Below are 22,910 nucleotides of genomic sequence, written 5' to 3' on the forward strand. Positions count from 1 at the left end.
GACTGAAGCTCAGATGAAGGGCACCAAGTGTAAGGTGGTGTCATACAAATTAGATGGGAAAGCTGCTGAACATTTTGTAGGGAGAATGGCACTTGCAAATGAAGAAGACATTCATACAAAAGCTATTTCTAAGAGCTCTCAAGCGGCTGTTCCTTGCCAGGCACATGAAAAAGGAGAGGCATTCTTGTGGTAAGACTGAGGTCCCGTTACAATGCTTGAAAGTAATACACTGGGCTCTACCATGAGTTCTGCATACACTAGGCATGCTGGCACATGTCTGTAATCCAACACTCTGGAAGCAGAGGAATGAGGACAACAAGTTCAAGGTCAACCTTAACTTCATAACAAGTTCAAGGTCAGCCAGGATACTCAAGACCCTAAAACAATCAGAACCACAGCAAATAGCCTAAACATCCCTTTTGGCACATGGCAGAAGGCAGAAGCTGCCAAGGGGTTACCTTTTCCCTCAACATACAGGAACAACCATGGGCAGGTAACATTCCTGGATTCCCAGCACTGCTTCTGTGGTCCACCAGCTCTGCAGACTTGAATAGAAACATTGTTTCCCTGAAGCCTATGTCGTCCTCAGATGCAAGAGCTCGGCTACCATGTTATAGCAACTGACCTCTGTGGGCTATCAGGAGAGCAAGCACCCAAGGAGTCAAAGTGCACTGGAACCCCTGCAAAACTCCAAAGAACTAATGTCTTGCTGACAGTTGAATACTCAGTACAATGAGAACTAAGTAAAATGACAGGAAAAGCACTCCCTGGGCCTGGAGCACTCCCTGTGACTGGAGCACTCCCAGTGACTGGAGCACTCCCTGGGCCTGAAGCACCCCCAGTGACTGGAGCACTCCCTGGGCCTAGAGCACAACCTGTGACTGGAGCACTCCTAGTGAATGGAGCACTCCCTGTGAGTGGAATAATCCCAGTGACTGGAACACTCCCTGGGCCTGGAGCACTCCCTGTGAGTGGAGGTGGGAACTTCATGTTTATACTTTGCTTTTACTCAGGCATATCTGGGTTGGTCTGCTGGAAGTCTCTTGATCACTGTCACTGGACTCAGAACACACACAAGGTTTTCCATGGCACTCTTATACTGTTTTTTGTTTGTTTGTTTGTTTTTGTTTTTTGGGGGGTTTTTTTGAATTGCAAATAAGTAGTCTTTCTGAGACTCTACACAGCAGGTACTAACAATGCCTCTGCCTCTGATTTTCGTTCAGAGGCAGTGAAACAGTCCATGGAGGTTTGAATGGCTCTAATGGCAACAAGCCAAGAACTCCTTCTATTTGATATGTTGTTGCTTTATCGAGAACACAGAATCGGCTACAAATGTAGATAGCCAACTCAGCCCTACCATGCTCTGCCAAAAAAAAATAGAACCAGCTTCCCTTCAAAACAAACAAACAAACAAAAAAACTTAGTGGTCCATCTGCCCAGAACCCTCATTTCACAGCCACTAGACCAAAGTCCTGAGTAAATGGCTGTCAATCCCACAGTTGTCTTTCTCTTCACTTGAAGATATCACAACTTCCAGATGCAAATCTGGACTGAAGAGACAGCTCAGTGGGTAAAGCACTAATGTGCTCACCACACACATGAAGAGCTGAGTGTATATTCCCAGAACCCATGTAAAGCCAGACATAGTAGCATTCGTCAGTAATCCCAAAGCCCTTATGAGATAGGAGGCAGAGCTGTGGATGGGTCAGCCTTAGATGTGACAGGTCAACCTCAAAACTCACAACTAGGCTGGCTTACACAGAACCAACAGGAGCCTCTGTCTCCAACACAGGGAAGAAGGCTGACACCAAGGCTGTGCTCTGACCTCCACACCACATGCATGCTGCAGCCCATGGACTCCTGCATCATACATATTAACACGCATGTACACAAACACTTTTGGGGAAAGGGAATTTCAAATCTGAGTGGCACCTTTTGAACAATGAGCACATGTCCTCCCAGAAGCCAGCTCTGATAGGAAACCAAGAACTACTTCTCACCTGCAAATTTGCACAAGGCGGTAAAACATGTGTGGGGATCTCATTCTCAGACCCCGGCGGCCCTAGAGGCTTGTTCTTGACCCGGAAGGCAGTGGTAGTGGTGGCAGTGGTGGTCTGGACTGGGGGGGCTGGCTGCCACATGGTCACATCTGAGCCATTGCCAAAGGCTTGAATTGCATTTTCTGTGGTGGAACAAAAGGAAATCCCATTTCAGAGGCAAACAGAGCGTAACAGGCAGGGTGCATACAGCCAAAGACGCACAGGAGGAGTAGTTCTGGTTGTAACACTGGATGTGTCAGAACAACCCCAATCACCAGTTCCTCAGTGGCCCATTCGCCCCCATCCCACTCATTCCCCACCCCCATCTCACCTTCCTTCCCCCATCCCCCACCCCCATCCCACTTGTCCTCCATCCCACCCATCCCATCCCCCTTCCCCTATGCCCCACCCCCATCTCACTCACCCAATTTTACCTATCCTCCCATCTCTGATCCCACCCATCCACTCACTCACCTCCCATCCCACCCCCTACCCTACCCATCCACCCACCCACCCAGACACCTGTCCATACATCTACCTAACTACCTAACTGGTGCTGAGAACCAATCTCTTGGATTGGGTGCTCAGAAATCAATCCACTCCTCCTTAAACACTGAGCGAGAGACACTTCCTCTACCACGAGCACAGTGAGAACTTATTGTCAGGCCCTCTGAAAGTCATCCTCAGACTCAGAAGCAGCATTAGAGTGACATCATTTTCCAAGAAAACGAAAATCCTTACACTCTTACATTGTGTCAGAACGCTGTACCACGTGGAAATTAACCAGTGGGGTTTTCCTTATCCTGAAGCAGGGCGAAGACAATGCTCACCCTCACCTGGCAGGAGAACGCAGCCACTCTCTATAGGAGAAAAATCTACCCCAAACCTCACCAATATCTGTGAAAATTTAAGTATGATTATTTTTCTCCTTTCTGCTTCCAGTCTTCCAAACAAAATCTGCATAATTAGATAGGCACAGCCCTGTCTAAATGAAAAGTTTGAAATGTAAAACTTTCAAAGCTTATTATAATTTCATGGGATTAGATTGTTTTTATGGCAAGAGTAAATTGGTTGTGTGTTGTTCCCTTCCCAAAATGAATAAAAAACAGTTTTTAATCAGGTCTTCGGGGATTTGCCCTGGATTTAGGAATTTTTTTTTTATTTCACATTCATTGTATAAGAAATCAGACTCCTTCATTTGGGACCCGAAAGTGCAAATTGCTAATACATGACGCTTACTTGGCACTTTCGATATGTAAGACAGAGTAACTGAGCCCTAATCTTCCTCTCAGAAGTGACACTTTGTTTCAAAATTGTCATCCTTCGCATTTAGCAAAACTGGAAGCTTGTTTTCCATGACTGTACACTGGGAGGGGTGGGGGCTCTGTAAGAGACTGCTTCCAAATATGACAAATGCAGCTTCGTGCTTCTTGCTAGGCTCTGTGGCTTAAGTGCTTTACTGATCCTTGAGAAAGGCAAACCTGTAGACCAAGTTCCCTAAGTGATCTCAGGACAAGAACTCGGGGCTCTGCTTTTTCTTGTTAGATGCAGAGACTCAAGAGAGAGCTACCATTAATGAAGACTACCCTTGCTTGCTTGCCCAGGGGTGTTGATGTGAAGCTACCCTTGCTTGCCCCGGGGTGTTGACATAGTCCCTCTGAGTTCAGTTGTTCTCTTGCTAATCTACTAAGTCCCAGGTATTCCATGTACAAAGCATAAGGTCTTGAACAGCAGTGATAGCTACATAAGACCAAAGCCACATCCCCAAGTAGAACTCTGACCAGAAAGGCCAAAAGGCAAAACCTACCATACATGGGTAGTGGTAAATGCCAGGAGAAAGGCTGGGGTTGAGAAAAAGTGGTCCAGGCATGCCCCAGGGAGGATACAAGTCTGCCTCTCCTCTCCATTCCCCTTAAGTCTTCTCACTTTCCTACACTTCTGCCATGTGCTTGGCTTTAAAACGACCATTTCCCATTCCCAGACTATAACCAAACAACCAACTGTAGCTGTGCTCGCGGTAGGAGAATCTGAGAGAAGCCTGGTCTGACTGGAAGAAAGTGGACTGAAGTTTCCATGCACAAGTCACGTTCCAGGAACTGTAGCAGCTTCTGCTCCAGGCCCCTTTGTAAGACACGGCATTTGCAGCCTTGTGCCCCATCCAAACTAGGATAAATGGAATGACTATGAAAACTTTGGGCTGGCTTTGGCATTTGTTTTTATTTAAAGGTCATTAGTAAGACCATTCTCCCCTTTAACAAAATACTGCCAAAGAGGGACAACTTTAATGTCTCTCTGAGGGACAAAGTTTTCATTGCTTTATTTTTGCTAAAACTTGTATTCAACCAGAAGAATTACAGATGTGAAGGGGAAGAAAAAATGCATAAAACAGAGCACAAAAAAAAGGTCCAAGGGCAACACGCTGGTACACCCAAGGTTTCCACAAATGCCTCCATATTTATGGCTCATTATGCAGGTTCAATGTTACCCAAGAACTCAAAAGTCCATTTGATTTTTTAGGAAAACCAAGGTGACGCTTTGGAGCTGAACGGTTTGGAACACAGATCAAGCAAGTTGAGTTTTTTTTTTCCATGGAGGACATGATGGGGAAATTTTAGTGGCATGCTCATGAGGATGTTTCCCATATAGTCAGTAAATCACTAGCTAATTCTTCAAAAAAAAAAAAAACAGTCAGCATATATCATCCTGCAGAATTAATCACTGGAAAACAAAGTTCTTCAAGGGCATGGCTGAACCTCGACACTTGTCACTAAGAAGTCAGATCTGGCCCCTGATGTCTAGGATTACACACCTGACAACCGAAAAGGTCTTTGGGAGTTAGGATGCTGCAAAGGATCCGAGGTTTGGCTCATGACTCTACCACTCAGGGTCTGTGAGAATGCTAGTCTTGTACTCACTATCCTTGTGCATATGACACTTGCATCCCCCTAGGGTTCTTGTGTAGAGTACAGAAAATGAAAATTCATGAACTCCGTACCCCTTTCAACATGAGTTGTGTCTCAGCTGGAGAGTCATCTAAACAAATATGGCTGACTGGCATGGAGCCATGTGGGAGGGAGACCTGGTGTCCGGCTTTTTAAATTTTTCTGACAGATACCCAGGGTTCATATCTGTATGCCCCTTTCCTTTGTCAAGCATGATTCCAAATTACCTAAAAAGTACCACAGCAATAGCTAACCCTGTTCCCAAGAGCAGTACCCTGCTCACAAAGGCTCATCTTTCAACTCCAAGATAACCCATCCCAAGTGTCCCTGATGGATGGCCAGATTCCTCAATCAGGATAGATCCATTGCTTCTATCCGAGCTAGCCCTGACTATGTAAGGAGGTGTTGACTTTAACATTCTGATTTCTCTGCAGAGTCCTCGGAGGCCTGTCCTGTGCACTGTGTTGAGCTTTTCACATTGTAATTTCCTACTCGGTTTTCAGAACCTGGGAAAGGACTCTCCACTGGTTGCCAAGATCAGAATTTGATCTGTGGGTAGAGGCATTCTTCCCCACATGATACACCCTCCATTATTTGACTCTCCTGTCCTCATAGGCCTTTGGGATCATAGTCTTGGCAGTGCCCAATTCATCACTTGTGTGGCTCCCTGCTGTGTCACTGAGTTTGCCAAGAGAAGCAAGCATCTACCAGCCAGCCAGCAGGAAAGGGAGGGAGAGAGGGAAGGAAAGGGAGAACACAGCAGACAGACAGAGCTTTCGCTCAAAGAGGAAAACATTAATGAATTGACATTCATCTTATTTTTTAAAAAAACTCACTGAGACACGTATTGTCCTTAAAAAAATTCAGAAATTTCAAGCAGTCTTCCAGGTCATTGCCACTGTTGTTGCAATCGCACCAAGGGGCCACGCTGAGGCTGCTGGAGTCTATGTAGTTGGGAGTCATGACTGTGCCTGAAAGAGAAAAAGACAAGGCATGTTGCACTCCGTGTTGACATGGGACATTTCTGTGGCCTAAAACAGAAACAAATGTTGCTCTGACAGTAGAAATGTCACAGCTAATCACAAACACCCTGGTTTCTGGGCGGGGAATTACGTTAAGTGGTGCATTTTCTTGACAATTTATCTTGAGCACATAAAATAATTTATACATTTACTTAAAAAATTATAAGCAAACTCCTTGGGCTGTATTTAGTGGTATTTTCTTCCTGCACAAACGGTATGTATGTCGTGGAGAAGGCGAGAATTAACTTAGAATCTACGAGATGCCAAATCTCTTGCGTTTTCTTGAAAATGTCATTAATCTTCATAAATAGAGAGTACTGGGTGCACATATCTTTAAGAATTCTTTTATGCGTTTAATGCAGTTTCCTTGGAGGGAAATGGCTTCTTTAGAGTAACGCAGGGGACTGTAGATGCCCCCAATAAGGTCACCACATCCTGGATGTCTACAAATGTGCATTAAGAGGCTGTCATTCCCCTGATTCTCAACTGATTAAAATAAAGTTGTCCATAGTAGAAAAAGATGGGGACAAAGCTGTGGTGTAGCTCCGGTGTAGGTACTTGTCCCATCCACAGCACCACAGAAGCCAGGTGTGGTGGTATGCATCTGCAATTCCCGTACTTGGTGTGTGGAGGCAGCTGAGTTCAAGGTCATTCTTAGATGTGTTCAAGGTTATCCTTAGCTACAAAGAGAATCTGAGGCCAGTGGGCTCCGTGAGACCTTATCAAAAGAAGAAGAAAGAATACAGGAAAGGAAGGAAAGAAGGAAAAAATCCCCTCCCAAAAAAACCAGACGAACACAGTGGAACTCCCTCATCAAGTACTGTCTATGGATCCACAGCAGTTCCCACAGATATTGTGTGGGCCTTGCTGCTTATAACTTGTGGTTTTTTCTTTTGAGTTCTCCACTGGGAGAAACAGACAATGCATTTATATTTAATACAATCCAAATGTCTTCTCCTGGGTGGCTCATAGGAGGCAATGCCCACAGATGCCAAGAACTTTCTGTTTCTAGTTGCTTTTGTGGAAGGAAGAAGTAGGTGGCCAGAAATCCAGAGGATGAGTTTAGCTGCAAATAAAGCAGTAGTTTTTAGAAACTCTTGTGGGGTCAAGGGCATGACTCTACTGGTCTATCTACTACTATTTAAAAAAAAAAACTCAAATCTCACTATTAGCATGAGAATTTTCATCTGCACCTTACAGGGAGGTCTAATTCACCAGACACTGGGGAAAGAGTGGAGAGGTCAAAGCTATTGCACGTCAGATGCCTCTGTGGATTCCTGGCATGTGGAGAGACAGGAGCAAGCTTTGTGCAGAAGTTAGGAGCCACTGACTCAGAAAGCCATGTAGAAGAAGAGATACAGACCCAGGATAGAAATACTCTTTGGCCAGCACAACACACTCCATCTACCATCGGTTCCCTCCACTTCATCTTCCTCAGGCATATAAAGTTTGCCAAGCCTAGGAATGAGCTCACAGAGATGCTGGCAGTGCCTTGCCTTGGCGGCTCACAGGGGAGTTAATGAGCATGAACTCCTGGAAGGACTCAGACTTGAAGTAGTAACAATGTCTCCATCTGCAGAGACTTAACACTGTCTCCTGGGAGCAGCCCTGGTTTTACTTTTCCTATTTTTTTAAATGTTTTATTCTTTTTAAACAGTGCTTATGCCTTAATTGCTTTTGTTATTTCTGCAACTCCATAATTTCATCCATCATCTTAGGTAGAAACTAAAACCTTCTTTAGGGAGACCATGACTACATTTTTGCTGTTCTAACTTATGGAGGGCGTACACTTGTTGGCTAGAACCACAGATATGGTGCACACCTGGAGGAACTGGAGCAGGATTTTTAAAGGTATTACAAATGGAAACATAGGTATCCTTTTAAAAAGCTGAGAGTGACTGGGACCTTTTGCATTACACACTCGCTTACTGGAACCAAAGACTCTCACTGGAGACATTCTGGTGATGAGGTTGTTAGCTTGTGTTGTCATTCTAGGTGGGAGGGTCTTTCTGTTGGTGATATGTATGACCCTGTCACAGACACTTGGATGGAGATGCCACTGAGCCAGGGCTGTGTGACAGCTGTGATTTCTCTCACCTTCCACAGCTGTCACTGTATATTCCTTCTCAAATGCCAACTATGATGGAGCTCTGATAGAGAAGATTTAGCTGTCCCTAGTACACAAGGACTTTCTTTCTTCCTGCCAAGTGAGGCAACCATCTTTCTCTCTGCTAGCCCTGTTTACCCCAGATCTAAGTCTGCCTCTTTCTGGATGTTTCCCCAAGGAGTGTTATTTAATTTCACTATTCTCCTGAACGCTGAGCATATGGCTAGCCTAGTGCCACAAGCCTCTCAAGCTAGAAAACACAGTTTCTGCTTTCAGTTATTTACAAGGAAAATAATTCTAAACAATCCCACGCACGTCAGGAGTCAAACGGCCAAGAATAACATTGGCAAGGCACTCCTTGGTATTGGAGGGTTCATTTCCAGGGGGCCATTTCTTGGAGACAGTTTCTTGGATTTCCGAGTTCCTTCTTCCCAAATGCAACGAGCTTTGTTTGACTTGCTCTCTTCTTCTAATACATATGCAACCCCTGCTCAGGTTGTGTGTGGCCAGTTCCCCAAGGGAGATGCTTAACTTTCTTTAAAATCTGTAGCCTTCCTGCTCCATAATTATCCCAGTTTCTCCCTTCTCTGGCATGTCTCCTTCTCTCCCTTCCCTTCCCTTCCCTTCCCTTCCCTTCCCTTCCCTTCCCTTCCTTTTTTCCTTCCTTCCTTCTTTCTCTCCTTCCCTCCCTTCCTTCCTTCCTTCCCTCCTTCCCTCCCTTCCTTCCTTCCTTCCCTCCTTCCTTCCTTCCTTCCTTCCTTCCTTCCTTCCTTCCTTCCGGCTATCTTCAAACCTCCAGAACTAAGTCTACTGGGAAATTTTCTCTTATGCAGACATCGCATGCTGCCTTTGTAATTGGAATTTCTCTGCCACTCCTTCCCTTCCTCCCTCCCCTGGTCTTACCAATCAGTCCCGAGTAGGCCAGGAGGCAATCTGCGTAGTTCTCCTTAAGACAGTTGCTGACAGACCTTGACTCTGGTTGGCAGTTGGTAAAAAAATCTGCAAGGCGAGATCTGAAACAGAAAAGAGGTGTGGTGTGTGGAGGGAGGGGGTTGGGGGAGACACTGAAAACATCCCAGGCCTTTGAACTGAGAGGAGGGATGAGGGAAGAGGCTGGTAACAGCCATGGGGGTGTGGCTGGTCAGAGGAGCAACTCCCCATGGTTCACAGCACAGGAGGCAACCATGGTTCTGACACTTAGTTACGTACTTCAAAACAGTGAGTAGAGAGGATTTTGGATGTTCACAGTACAAAGACATGATACATTTCTGGGACAATGAACACATCAATTAGCCAAATCATTACACACTGCATGTGTACGCGTATTAAAACATCACCTCACAGTCCATAAATATGTATGATATATTATGTGCCTATGACAAATGGAAAGTATACCATGAAGAGAAAAAAATACTAAGTCTTTGGACAGACATAACAATAAGTCTTTTGGAAATATGCTTCTTTATGCCTGTTTTCTCTCCTCCTCACCACCTGCCTCACACACACACACACACACACACACACGCATGCACACATGTGCTCGTGTGCAAACACACATACACACAGATGCACACACAAACATTAAAATATGGGTGCATCTTGCTTTTATTCAACCCCCAACCTGCCCCTCTCACAGCCTTCATCTACCTGTGTGTGCCTGCTTGTTTGGACAGAAATCTTCAGGGTCTATAACTGGAGAAATCTAGAGGCTTTGAAGTTTCCATTCAATATTTATTTCTGACTAGACTTATTTGCATCTTTAGGAAATATGCTTCTCTACACTCTCACCGGAGATCCACACTGGGAAAATATTTACTTTATACAGAAACATGTTCCTGGCATCAGAATTGGATCCTACAGCCCATCTGCTCCCATAATTCCTAGAGCCTTGCAATATGCATGCGTCTGTCTCCCGAGTCTTTTCTCATCCCCTTGCCCCACGTACTAAAGAGCTGTTTTTTTTCTGGAACCAAAGGGAAATCCAAGAGGGGTGGGTGAGGCTCTCCGTGGGCAATGATGCCTGTGGCTCAATGCCTGGTCTTCAGGGCCCTTTGGCCCAGATGGGGCTATGAGACCTCAGCGAACTCTCCAGAGGTGAGTGGGATTCATCGGAAGCCCTGCGTGGTGAAGGAGAGAGACACAGAAGAAAATGAAGGGAAGCCATCGACTCACTGGTCTGAGGAGGGCGAGGGAAGCTGGTTTTGCCCATGGACTGTTTTAAGATCTTCAGGGGATATTGTTGGGGAAAATCCTGAATAAGAAGTAGCCTCTGGTGAGGTCATCTTGGCAGTCAGCAGCCATGTTTCTAACGGGAGAACATGGTGAACTTGGAGATGTAAGTTACCTAGCAACTCGGTAGACAATGGGCACCTGTCCCTGTTTACACGGCTCACTCTGGTTGGCTGCCGACATGCCCAGGGATCATTCAACCTCTTTCCATGAGAACAACTGTGATCTCTGATCATAGAGCTTGACCTATGATGTTGCAAGGCTACATTTGCTGTGCTAAGCTGGGCAGGGCTGTAGGGAGTTAAAGGTTTGTGAAGGTTCACTTTCTTCCGGGTTTTGAGGTTTGTGGGTGTTTGCTTTGTTTCTGAGATAAAGTCATGCTATTTAGTACAGGTTGTCCTCAGACTTGCAATCCTCCTGCCTCAGCCTCCCAAGTCTAGTACTGTAAGTGTGTGAGATACTCTGCCTAGAACCTTTCCTACCATTTTAACTAGAGAAGGCACTGGAAGGACTGGCCAGTGGTCAAAGCTCATAGTACACTGCAAGGGCTCTGTGTTCCGGGAGGCAGGCTCATCACAAGGGGTCTAGGCACAGGTGCTGGGGTCTGCTTCATTTTCTCTATACAGCACCAAAACCTTTTGGAAAGCCCCTTGGCCACTTCTGGACCAGGACCATGGGCTAAGCTAAGCGGCTCTGCAAACCACCCCTCCCCCAAACGATGAGACTGAACATGTATGAATACTGGGAACACAAACATAGCCAAGGCTTGGCTGCACCCTATACCTTCTATTAAACACACAGAACGGCACGAGACCTTGGCATTTCTACAGTCTGGCCAAAGAATTTCTTTTCTGTAGGAAATCCCTAAAGATACCTCAGGATTACTCAACTGGATCCAATGGCATTCAGCTTGAATGGAGTGTTAATTTTAGAAAAAAAAATTCTGGTCATGAAAGTTAATGATCTAATGGTTTCTAATTCTGCAAAGCCCACCTCCACCTCAGACAGCTCTACACAGACCCTGGCTAGGAGTAATGACAGGCTGACCAGTGCCCTGACCTGGTAGCCCCTCCTGCCCACCAGCTTGTGGATGTTTCTGGGTCTCTAGAGAATACTGTTAACTGGTGCCACTGTGGTGCAGATTACAGTCCGTCTGTCCAGGCAAATACCTCCAGACTCATTTTGCTTAATAACCCCAGAATTGACTCACAACTAGACCCTGGAATAAAAGGTTAATTGAGTCAGTGAGTTGCAGACAGTATACATCTGATTGGCAGAATCAAACTAAATATACATCAGGATCCCCATGGCTGCCTACTGAGAAGGGACCATGAATGAAGACTGCTCGGAGACCAGTAAGGCTGTGCAGTATAGCTTGGGAATGGAAGCAGAAGAAAGCAGGAAGATTAGCATAGAGGAAGCCAGAGTTCTGAGGAAGACAAGAAGTGCGCACACGTGTGTGCGTGCACACACACACACACACACACACACTTTACCCAGGATTATCCAACAAGCAGAGCATGTACCCAAAGAGCAGCTACGGAATATGGAGGTGGGGGCAATGAAAGGCCGCAATCAGTGCAGGGGAGGGTGGCTAGGGGATCTTTTCTCAGCTCATTTCCTCTTCCATTCTTGGGAGTCCTTTTAACTTGTCTAACTTATATTCCTTGTCTAACTTAAAGGATATGATTTTCCTCCACCTTTTCTCCAGGCAGCAGCGGGAATTTTCACCTAATTTGTGTTATATATTTCCTCTTAAACTCGAATAAAGTTGTCCTCAAGCTTCCTTCTGAATCTGCTTTTAAATTCTTCTGTAAATGAATGTACAAGTAAGTTGCTATATTACAGATGAAAAGCAGTATACAATGTAACAAAGAAACCTGCTGTAGAGACACACGAAAAGCAAAGCATTCATAGTTCCCGAGCTAAATGCAACCATTAGAAAGCTGAAAACACTGAACGGATGTTACATGTGATGTTTCTGTTAAGACATGTTGTTTGGATTTTCGCATAAACAATTGTACCACCTGGCCATGCATATTTCATTGTACTCTGTGTCCCTAGTAACAAGACCAATGCATTGTGGGCAAAGAGTTCCAGAATCCAGGCAAGTTCAAGGTCGCTGTCACAGCACCCACATCACTGGTTCTATCAGATCTGCTCCACACCTGTTCCTCACACTCATACGTGGAGACAGAGTGGTCATATGATGAGACCTTCCATTATACAGGATGGAAGGCTGAAGTAGGAGCTCCATACGTAGTGTGCTGGAGGCAGCTCATTATGGGTAGGTGGGCCATTCTGAGGAATTGTGGGAGCTGCTTGACATTAGAGTAGCAATTTGAAAATACCACAACGAGAGTATTTATCCTGTGCTAATCACCAAATGCTATAAAGCAGGTTGTTCTTGGATGATAAATGGACACCATGCTGAAGAAACATGATGATGTGGCTGGTCTTATGGATAAAGCCTGGGTTGTATCTTGGCTATCCAATCTCGGTACTCTGGGCCAGGCTTCTACTTGACAACTAAAGCATCATGGCACCAGCTATAGCCCAATCATCAGTCCAAAGAAAGAGGAATTATTCCTCTGTAGCATCTCTCCCCATCGCACAACTCTAAGACCTCAGGTGTTGAGTGCCAGTGGTCAGGTGCAATGTTGAAGATGTCAAACAGTTCCAGCTCAGAGGCTAATGCTGTGGTCTCGGTGCTTCTGATATAACAATGAGAAAGACCTTGTCTTTAGCTTAATCTGTCCAGAAGCCGTAAGAAAGAGGTAAAGGATTATGGAAATACCTTGGCTAGTTCTTGTTTGTTTTGATGATTTGAGACATGGTCTTATGTAGCTCAAGCTGGCCTCAACTGGATAGGTAGTTAAAAATGACCTTGAACTCTCGATCCCCCTGCCTCTACTTCATAATCGTTGGGAGAACAGCAAGTCCTTGAAAGCTGTTGAGAAAGGCTGCTAAGAAAAGTAAAACTGAAGACAAATGAGAATTTAATAAAAGCTTACAAATGACCTACTTTTTCCCTGACAACTCTAAGGAGGTAGATATTTTGTTGTTTTAAGTTTTGACTTTATTTATTTATTTTTAATGTTTTAATTAGCATGCCAAGTAACAGGTTTCCCTGTGGTATTTCATAACACTTGGTTTGGGCTCATTTCTCCTCACACACACTGCCTTTCTACCGTCTCCCTGCCCTGCCTCATTCCCTAATCCGAATTTTATACTTAAGAAAAATAAGTCTTTGTTCTAGAGCAAAACAGGGAGCAACGGAACCTGGATTTTAAAGCTACATACTAACACACGGCTGCAATGGCTTCAGAGAAGTCATGCTGTCAGGACTGAGACAGAAAGAGGGGCACGTTTGTCAGGGAAAAGCAAAGGAGGGTGTAGCAGGCAGAGGCCAGCACCATCTTATCATGTTTACTCTAATTCCGGGCTATCCGTTATGAAGGATTTGCATGTGCTGGGTGCCTGTTGATGTGTTCAATATGTAGTCATGTACTCAACTTACTAATTGGTAGCACGGACCCTACTATCCTGAAGAGGGTCCTGAGGCAGACAGGAAGTCAGTGCAGATCCTTCCAAGTTACAGAACTTCATGGCTGGGGTTGGGGGATGGCCACATTCCATCTAGCTCCAGCACCAGAGAGGACCCTCGACCATTACACTAAGCATGCACCTTGCCAGGAGTTCTGCTAAGCGTTTCAGCTAGGCTGGTGAGACTATGAAGGGAGCCTAGAAGGGAGATTAATCAAATGGAGAATAACCAACGGGAGGACTTTATAAACTGACACATCTACACGATCAGATGTGTGTTAGAAAGACTCTTGCTTGGGTCTCTCAGATGTTCAGCAAAGATTTGCTTAGGACCTATGTGTATCCCCACTGCTTGAGCAGTAATGGGGCACACAATATGTAGCTGAGGGCAGTGTGTGTGTGTGTGTGTGTTTTCCCAGGAGAACCACATAAAAGGAGAGAATGTGCCAAAAGGATGGCAGTCAAAAGCAGAAAGGAGCTGGCACGCTACAGAGAGGCTCAGGGTGTAGATAACTCATCAGAAAACAGTGTTGTGGTGGGAAAGACAAGGTGGGTTTGCAGCTGTGGCTCTTCCAAGTACATGAGTCTTGAGTAGTCAAGTTTTTATAGGTGGTTGGATCACTGGCTCTCAGCCCAGCAACCATCTACTTCCTGAGCGCCTACTGTATGCACAGCCCCAGCAGCCCTTGGATACCGCTCATGTACACACCTCCCCTGCTGACCCTAGATTGTGAACCACGCTGTAACCTGTTCCAGTGGCTTCCCTGCCTGGAGTGCTGTAATCTAAACAAGGACCTCCAAATGTCCAGCATGGGACTAACAAAGAAACTCCACGGCTGGATTTCTCCTGGAGACATGAAATCTCCATGACTACAGCAGTGATGAGTGCTGATTGTTTTTCTCTGAGAAAATGAAAAGGAAATGAATAGACGGTAATGTAGAAATGTATCGCCCTCGGCCACAGGAAAAAAAACCTCCACCCTCCAAGAAGAAGAAGAAGAGACTGGCAAATGTCATGAGCCCCTCAGGAAACCTGAAAAATGGTGGCTGATGCAAAGAGAAACATATTAAGGAGAACACACTGCTAGCTGGAAATAGAAACATGGTTGTAATGACAGTCTTGAAGCATCCCCTCGAACAGCAGATGGTCTCTGGACGGTGGGCAGGGGGATCATTTACCTACTTTTTCTGTAACGTTTAGGAAAAATCAGGTTATGAAGCATAGGCAAGCACGTATCGGCAAGGCTGGTGTAACTCCTCCCAAATTACTGTAACGTCTAACTGATTTCCTGGGACAATCCCCGTGGATGAGAGCCATGTGGTGTTAAGCCTGGGTGAAGAACTCTGGTCCTGAATGGGATATCCCTTACTAACTACAACGACTAAGTATGATGTTTAACATCTTAGCCCTAGGGTTTCCTTCTAAAAACCTAAGAAATGAAGCGTGCGGGACACAAGGCTGCCTACAACAAACATCAAGAACTACTTCTTGTTTTTCAGGTGTTACCATTCTTGTCATCTGAGTCCCATTCTACCATTAACCATGATTTTAGTATCAAGACACCTGGTTTCCTTTGAGGGTATGGAAGAAGAGTTCTCTTAAGGGTCCCTCATCCAGCTCACAGGCAACAGAGGCTGGAGCACCTGCTCAGTATTCCAGAGCAGGTGACCACAGGTGGCATACGTTGGAGAGGGAATTGTCACATGTCTGTAGAAGCTCGGCAGAGGAGTGGGGGAAGTACAGATTTCCTTCCCCTGGGGTCTTGAAGTCATCTAGAGAAACTTGCTCTTCATGCTTTCCCCTCATGTTCTCCTGCCTCACAGGTGGCAGTGGTATATTGTGGAGGAACGTGTTGGGGCGGGGCATGCACATAAGAGAAGGTGACCCTATCTATGAATCAGGTTCTCCTTTGGTTCTTTGGACTCCGCCAGAATCCATGTAGTATCGAAGGACTTGATTAGCCAATGGAATCTGGTAAAATACTTGTCTTGCACACTTGGAGCCCTGGCTTTGACCCCCCAGTATAAAACCAGTTGTAGTGGTATATAACCACAACCCCAGAATGTGGGACATAGAGGCAGGAGGATCAGGAGTTCAAGACTATGTTCAGCTTCATAGTGAGTTTGAGGCCAGCCTGGGCTACCTGAGAACCTAAGGAGAGGAGGGGAACACTAGAGATTTTCTGGAAAGCTTTAAACATCAGGCCTTCCAAGTCCTGAACTTGGTTCAGATCACTTGGCCTATGGAAACTTTTGAATGAGTATGGTGATAGAAGGCTCTCTGTTGTAGGAACATCTCTCTGCTCCAGAGTCCCTCTCTGATCCCTTGGTTGCTAGGTCCCTCTAGTCTGTGGTTGGACTTCTCCCAATCTTGGTTTTTTTTTCTTCACGTAGAAGACAGGGCCAATGCCATGAAGCCATCTTTCGTGGCTCCTGAGAGAGTTAGTGGCAGTTACCCAGAGTTCCTCCTAACACAGGCCACTCAATACAGTCTATTCTCATCACTTCATCCTTCTCTGAGTTCCCAGACAACCCCAGTGCAAAATGTTTGCCAGAAGAACATACAGCAAGGGCTTAAGAGACGGCTCAGCTCAGTTTAACAGTACTGGCTGTTCTTCCAGAGGTCCTGAGTTCAGTTACCAGCAACCACATGATGGCTCAAAGCCATCTGTAATGAGATCCGATGCCCTCTTCTGCTGTGTCTGAAGGCAGTGACTATATATATATATATATGTATATGTATATATATTTATATGTATGTGTGTGTGTGTATATATATATATATATTCTAAAAAAAAAGAATGTACAGCAAGCCCAAGTACAGAAACACACCTTTTCTCTATAGATCTCATGCCACAAATGCATAACAGCCTAACCTCATCTGTGAACCCAGTGGCATCAACTCTGACCAAAATGAAACTGAGAAGTCCAAAAGCCAAGAACCTTATGGTGTTCCCTACAACCTCTCAGTCAGAAGGGTGAAGATATTTCAAATAAAGCTGCTTTGTGGAAGAGATGTAGAGGAAAACGCATTATTTTTTCAATGGCTAAGTATCAGTAAGTTGGGTACTGCTCCTAATAGCTCATGCAGAATGAAAACATCTTGAAAAACAAAGCTTCTAATATTAGCCCGGGGAGGACAGTGCTGGAGTACTGCGACGTAATTGTCTGATGGAGTGACACAAAACAGATTTTTTTTCTCCTTCTGTTTTTAGAAAATTACCTTAGCCATTGTGCTCCAGCAGCCTACTGGAGCGCACATCTGGAAAGGATCTTTCAGAAAGTCAGAGCCTGTATTAAATACATTCTGCAGGAGGTGTTGTCTCTCTAACTCCACACAGGCTTCCTGGAGACAAGGCTGGAGGCAGGCTGTGGAACTGAACTGTAGGAATGAACCTGAGTCCACCTGCTGCCTAGGAGTGAGCCTGAGAGCCGAGCATGTAGCGTAGCCTCTCTGCGGCAAAAGTCCTGAGCAGATGCACACACCTCTGCTGCAAGGGCTGAAGCTTCGTGCATCTCGAGTTCACCAGCTGCTACCCCGAGTTGTCATTCACAGTGAGATTAAACCTGGAACTGATTCAGTAGAGGTGACGCATCCACAGTGATCGTGTTGTAACTACTAGATCCAACAGCCTCTGAGACATCCCAATGCTCCTGAATCAGGAAGGACTCTGTGGCTAAGTTGTTCTCAACCCCTGTTCCCAAATCCTTCATCACCTCTATCATGGTATTTTGAAAGCTTCAATACATTGATTAAGACATGGGGCTATCCTTGGACTTCCTGTCCCTTAGTTTCCTTGTAGACGTACTTGGCAGGTCTCAAGGTCAAGGGTTCAGCACATGGATCCAGGCTTCCCTCACTATACTCCATGCCCAACCTCCAAGGCTTTCTACAGAGCCTAGTCTGAGGAAGGAGATCAGACATCACAGGGGCATCTTGCAGTTTTCCCCCGTGTCTCCTGTTGTTGGAAGCTGTCCAGGTGGAGATGACAAGCCAGGCTGTAGGGCGATGCAACCTTATCCATTGTCCTTATCCATTCAGATCACATCACACTGCAGTGGCCTCTGAGGGAAGTCCAGGCAGCATCCGATCAATTCTGGCATTCCTCCTGAAGGCACCTTGCGTGCACACTGACAGCCATCAGTCAACATCCACCAGGTGGCTGATGTGTGGCTGGACAGCTACTCTCACGATGGCAGTTTTGCAAAGTAAGTTATGAGTGTTGGCAAGCTAATCCATCCCAACTAGGAAGGGACTTTCAGTAGTCTCTGATCTGGTATCCCAGATCTGCCCTTCGGCAGGGGCTCCCTCCGCTACGACCCGCAAATGACTCCTCCCAGTGCACAAACTGATAGTTGCAAGATAAACAAATTGCAGACAATAGCAGAAGCACAGAGAGAGCGCAGACAGCCCTGCACTGCATCTCCAAGTCAAATAGAGTTGTTTGTATTGTCCCTGCCACAGTATGTCTATTAGTGCAGAAAATCTAGCTTTTCAGTGCTTGTTTTTAAGGGAAGGAATTGAAGGAGCAGAGAAATTGAAGGCTTTCTGGCTGATGAAACAATCATATGCTCTCAGCCACCCAACAGTCGTCTGCCGGGATAACCGCAGGTGACAAACATGTTAAAACCCTTTAGAGTAAGTCTTGGCTCTTAAGCCCTTGATATTTCTGCAGGGAAAATTAATAAATCTGCTTTGTGACAATTTGGCTACAGGGAGAGAGAGAGAGAAATCTAGATGTTCAACTAATCTCACACCAGTAGAGCTACACCGTAAGGCTCCAGACTTCCAACATGGCTTGAATTTACATCACGTAGAATTCAGCATGATGCTGTGTCTTCAAGGGGAGACTTTCAGAAACAGCCTCACATTCATCTTGGAACTCAAGTCTCACATCATCAACTGCTCAGGAACTCTGGACAGCAAAGGTCGAGCACTATGGCTTCATTTTATTATCTATGTTCGCTCTTGCCTGGGAAACAAGTCTGAGGTAGGCTCAGCTGTAGCTGCCATACGGTGGAGTCAAGGGGAGTATTAGTGAGGGGCTGAAGGCCTCAGACAGTTAAGAATACAGAATGCACACATGCCCTGCTGCCTGGGTGAGAGCTACACACACAGTGCTGAGCTTTGGAGAATCCAAAAGTCTTACGGGATTCGCAAAGAATCCAAACTGGATGGAGACCCGTGAGAAGACCACATGTGAAAGCATTCATACTGACTGTCTTAGTTAGGGTTTTACTGCTGTGAATGGACACCATGATCAAGGCAAGTCTTATAAATGACAACATTTACTTGGGGCTGGCTTACAGGTTCAGAGGTTCAGTTCATTATCAAGGCGGGAACATGTCAACATCCAGGCAGGCGTGGTGCAGGGGGAGCTGAGAGTTCTACATCTTCATCTGAAGGCTGCTAGCGGAATACTGGCTCCCAGGCAGCTAGCACGAGGGTCTTAAAGCCCACACCCACAGGGAAACACCTACTCTAACAAGGCCACACCTACTCCAACAAGGCCACACCTACTCCAGCAAGGCCACACCTACTCCAACAAGGCCACACCTACTCCAACAAGGCCACACCTACTCCAATAAGGCCACACCTACTCCAATAAGGCCACACCTACTCCAATAAGGCCACACCTACTTCAACAGGGTCACACACTCTAATAGGGCTACTCACTGGGCTGGGCATATACAAGTCATCACATTGACCCATGGGCCATCCTGATTCCTGATGTCTACCCACTAATCCTGGAAGCCTGAGAGAATGCTACCTCACTTATGACAAACGAAGGAATTTAGCTGATGGGACCAAGGCAGTCACAAAGATCCTTAAAAGTGAAAGTGGGCTGCCCTGTAAGAGAGACGCCATAGGTCCCGCTGCCTCTGGAAACAGAGTAGAAGCCAGGTGTAGTGGGTATGCTGGCAACCCCAGAATTCATGAAGCCGAGACAGGAAGACTTCAACTTCAAGGCCAGCCTGGGCTACACAGTAAGATCTTATATTGTGAAGGGGGGTTGAAAGAAAAGGGATGGACAGAAGAGGACAGAGATGATATAGCAACAATGAGGACAAGAGTGACAGACAGACAGATGGACGGATGGACGGACGGACGGACGGATGGATGGATGGACCTATGAGCTAAGAAATCCAGAAATGAGAGCAAAACATAGACATGCAGAAAGAACTTAGCCCACCAAGTACCCCAAGGACAGCCCAGTGCAGCCATGGTGAGCTGCTGGCCTGCAGACTTGTGAGCGGGTGAGATCATGTTTAAAGCCACCAGGTTTGTGTTAACATGTTAAGCAAACACCCCCGAGCAACATAAACAGCAGGAGTTTTGAATATCAAATTGGTTGACAGACTGAAAATTATATTTGAATTCAGCTGCTTCCTAACCATGACACTTCGGGCAAGAACCCTAATTCCTATGCAGTTTACTTACTCAGGTTGAAGGACAGCAAACCCATCAGCTGGGGAGGAGGGGTTAGGCATGTCTGACATCTTGGACCTGTTCACAGTTGCTCCTGGTTTCCAATCCAAAAACCCACAAGCACCAGTTTCTGTAGCTCTTCTCTGGGTCAGCCCAGAGACTCCACATGGACCTTCGAACCTCTGTGAAATGCTGGGGTTCTAAAATTCATAATGTAATACTTGGTATATAATTCCATGTGTTCAAAGTCTGCAAACTCAGTAAGGTCATGACAGACACCAGGGTCATTCCTAGCATTGAGCCCAAAGGCCTTTCTTTAGCAAGTCCTCTAATGTCTTCCTTAACATCAGTGTGTCCTTCAGGCCAATGAGACCACAGCCCAGATACAAGAGTGGGAAGTACAGTCCTACCTGTAGCTCCTGTTCACTCAGCACTGATCTGAAGACCAGCCCTCCAGGCTTGTGCTCATTAGTGGGGGAGCCGAGCATTTCAGAAGGGTGTGTAGAGACCAGTAATTTAATATCATGATGCTTACAGCCAAAGGGTCTGTCTGAACTCTAAATAGCTTTGTGAACACCAAGTCAACTCTAGAAATTATCCCAAATGCTGGCTGCTTCCTTCAGTCAAGCCTTGGTTCTTTGGGGTTCCCAGAAGATGAAAAATTAAAATTGTACACTCTCTTAACTTTAATAATTTGCAAAGCCCTTCCCTCTTTCACAGATTCTCAAAGGCTAGCGCTAAGTACCTCTGTGGAACCTGCGCCCCCAGTCTCTGCTCCATCAGCTATGGACTTTCTTGTGACACATCAGAGGAGCCCTAGAATGTGGAGAGAAAGGGATGCCTGAGTGGCTAACAACCTACACTCCTACAAACAAACCTGAAACAGAAACATGAAAATAAGGTTCCTTATTAATCTTTAATGGGCTTGCAGACTTCCCAAGGAAAATTATATTCAACAGTAAATATACACTGGGCCATTTTTCTTTCAGGCAAGTTGTTTTAGAGTCAACAGACTCTGAGCTGAGCAAACAGCTGCTCTCTAATATCTTCCTTCCAAGACAGGCACAGAGAATATCACAATTGTGCAGGAGGCAGGGACTCAAGGTGAGCATCAAGAGAATGAATCACTCCTGCTAACAGAAGATAACTCCCCTTCCCAGGGAATCCTTAGCTCCTGTTCTTAGCAGGGCCTTCTCCTTAATGTCTTGGAGCTGCACCCTGGCCCCTATCAGTTTCTGTATTTTATATACAGCTCTCACAACTGCATATAAAACATTCTTCTCAAGGACAAAGGAACCCAGGCCTGTGGTTCATACAAACCATTTTCAAGAAACGGGTTCCTTGGCTTCTCTGCCTGGTTCATACAGGGTCAGGGAACTCTTCTAGGCCCTCCCCACCAAGTCTCTTCTCTGTCTCTGAGCATCCAGCAGGGTGCCAGCTTCAATCTTGATGCTCGCAACAGCTCTGTCAGTGTTAGATCACCACTTAGAGGGTAGCCTTGCCAACACCATGAGAAAGTGTGTTGGCGCTTAGAACTATGACCGGAACAAAGTGGATATTTAGTAAATATTTGGATGTGTGAGCAAATAAATCTAAGTTCCAAAGGCTAGGCCTCCAAATGCCTGTTAATCAACCACATGACAGCTGGCTTGGGTTTGTAATCCATCAGCATAACAGGCTCAGATGAGGAAATCAGCTCAAGACCAGCTGTTCCAGACTGTACTCACACAGCCACCTCCATCAGAACTGTTCTAGACTGCACTCACACAGCCATGTCCATCAAGACTGTTCTAGACTGTACTCACACAGCCACATTCACTCAGGATTGCTCTAGACTGTACTCACACAGCCACATCCATCAGGACTGTTCTAGACTGTACTCACACAGCCACATTCACTCAGGATTGTTCTAGACTGTGCTCACACAGCCACAGCCACCAGGACTGTTCTAGACTGCACTCACACAGCCACCTCCATCAGGACTGTTCTGGACTGCACTCACACAGCCACCTCCATCAGGACTGTTCTAGACTGCACTCACACAGCCACCTCCATCAGGACTGCTCTAGACTGTACTCACACAGCCACCTCCATCAGGACTGTTCTAGACTGTACTCACACAGCCACATACATCAGGACTGTTCTAGACTGCACTCACAACAGCCACGTCCATCAGGACTGTTCTAGACTGTACTCACAACAGCCACCTCCATCAGGACTGCTCTAGACTGTACTCACACAGCCACCTCCATCAGGACTGCTCTAGACTGTACTCACACAGCCACCTCCATCAGGACTGCTCTAGACTGTACTCACACAGCCACATCCATCAGGACTGTGCTAGACTGCACTCACAACAACCACATTCACTCAGGATTGTTCTAGACTGCACTCACACAGCCACCTCCATCAGGACTGCTCTAGACTGTACTCACACAGCCACCTCCATCAGGACTGTTCTAGACTGTGCTCACACAGCCACCTCCATCAGGACTGTTCTAGACTGCGCTCACAACAGCCACGTCCATCAGGACTGTTCTAGACTGTACTCACACAGCCACCTCCATCAGGACTGTTCTAGACTGTACTCACACA

The 22,910-nt window shown here is 46.0% G+C and overlaps 1 protein-coding gene across 2 annotated transcripts in view; it reads right to left on the reverse strand.

Annotated features, from left to right (window-relative positions):
- Gfra1 (GDNF family receptor alpha 1) overlaps positions 1–22,910 on the reverse strand; it is a 213,444-nt gene that overhangs the window by 25,353 nt on the left and 165,181 nt on the right. For both annotated transcript variants that reach the window (XM_028775302.1, XM_028775311.1), the window contains 3 exons: positions 9,014–9,123; positions 5,818–5,952; positions 2,001–2,182 (listed from right to left, as the gene is read on the reverse strand). In XM_028775302.1, the coding sequence (XP_028631135.1) occupies positions 2,001–2,182; positions 5,818–5,952; positions 9,014–9,123 (427 nt within the window). The remainder of the gene's footprint in view (positions 1–2,000; positions 2,183–5,817; positions 5,953–9,013; positions 9,124–22,910) is intronic.

This window comes from Grammomys surdaster, unplaced genomic scaffold (genome assembly GCF_004785775.1).
Source record: "Grammomys surdaster isolate TR1022 unplaced genomic scaffold, NIH_TR_1.0 66, whole genome shotgun sequence".
NCBI classification, from domain to species: domain Eukaryota; kingdom Metazoa; phylum Chordata; class Mammalia; order Rodentia; family Muridae; genus Grammomys; species Grammomys surdaster.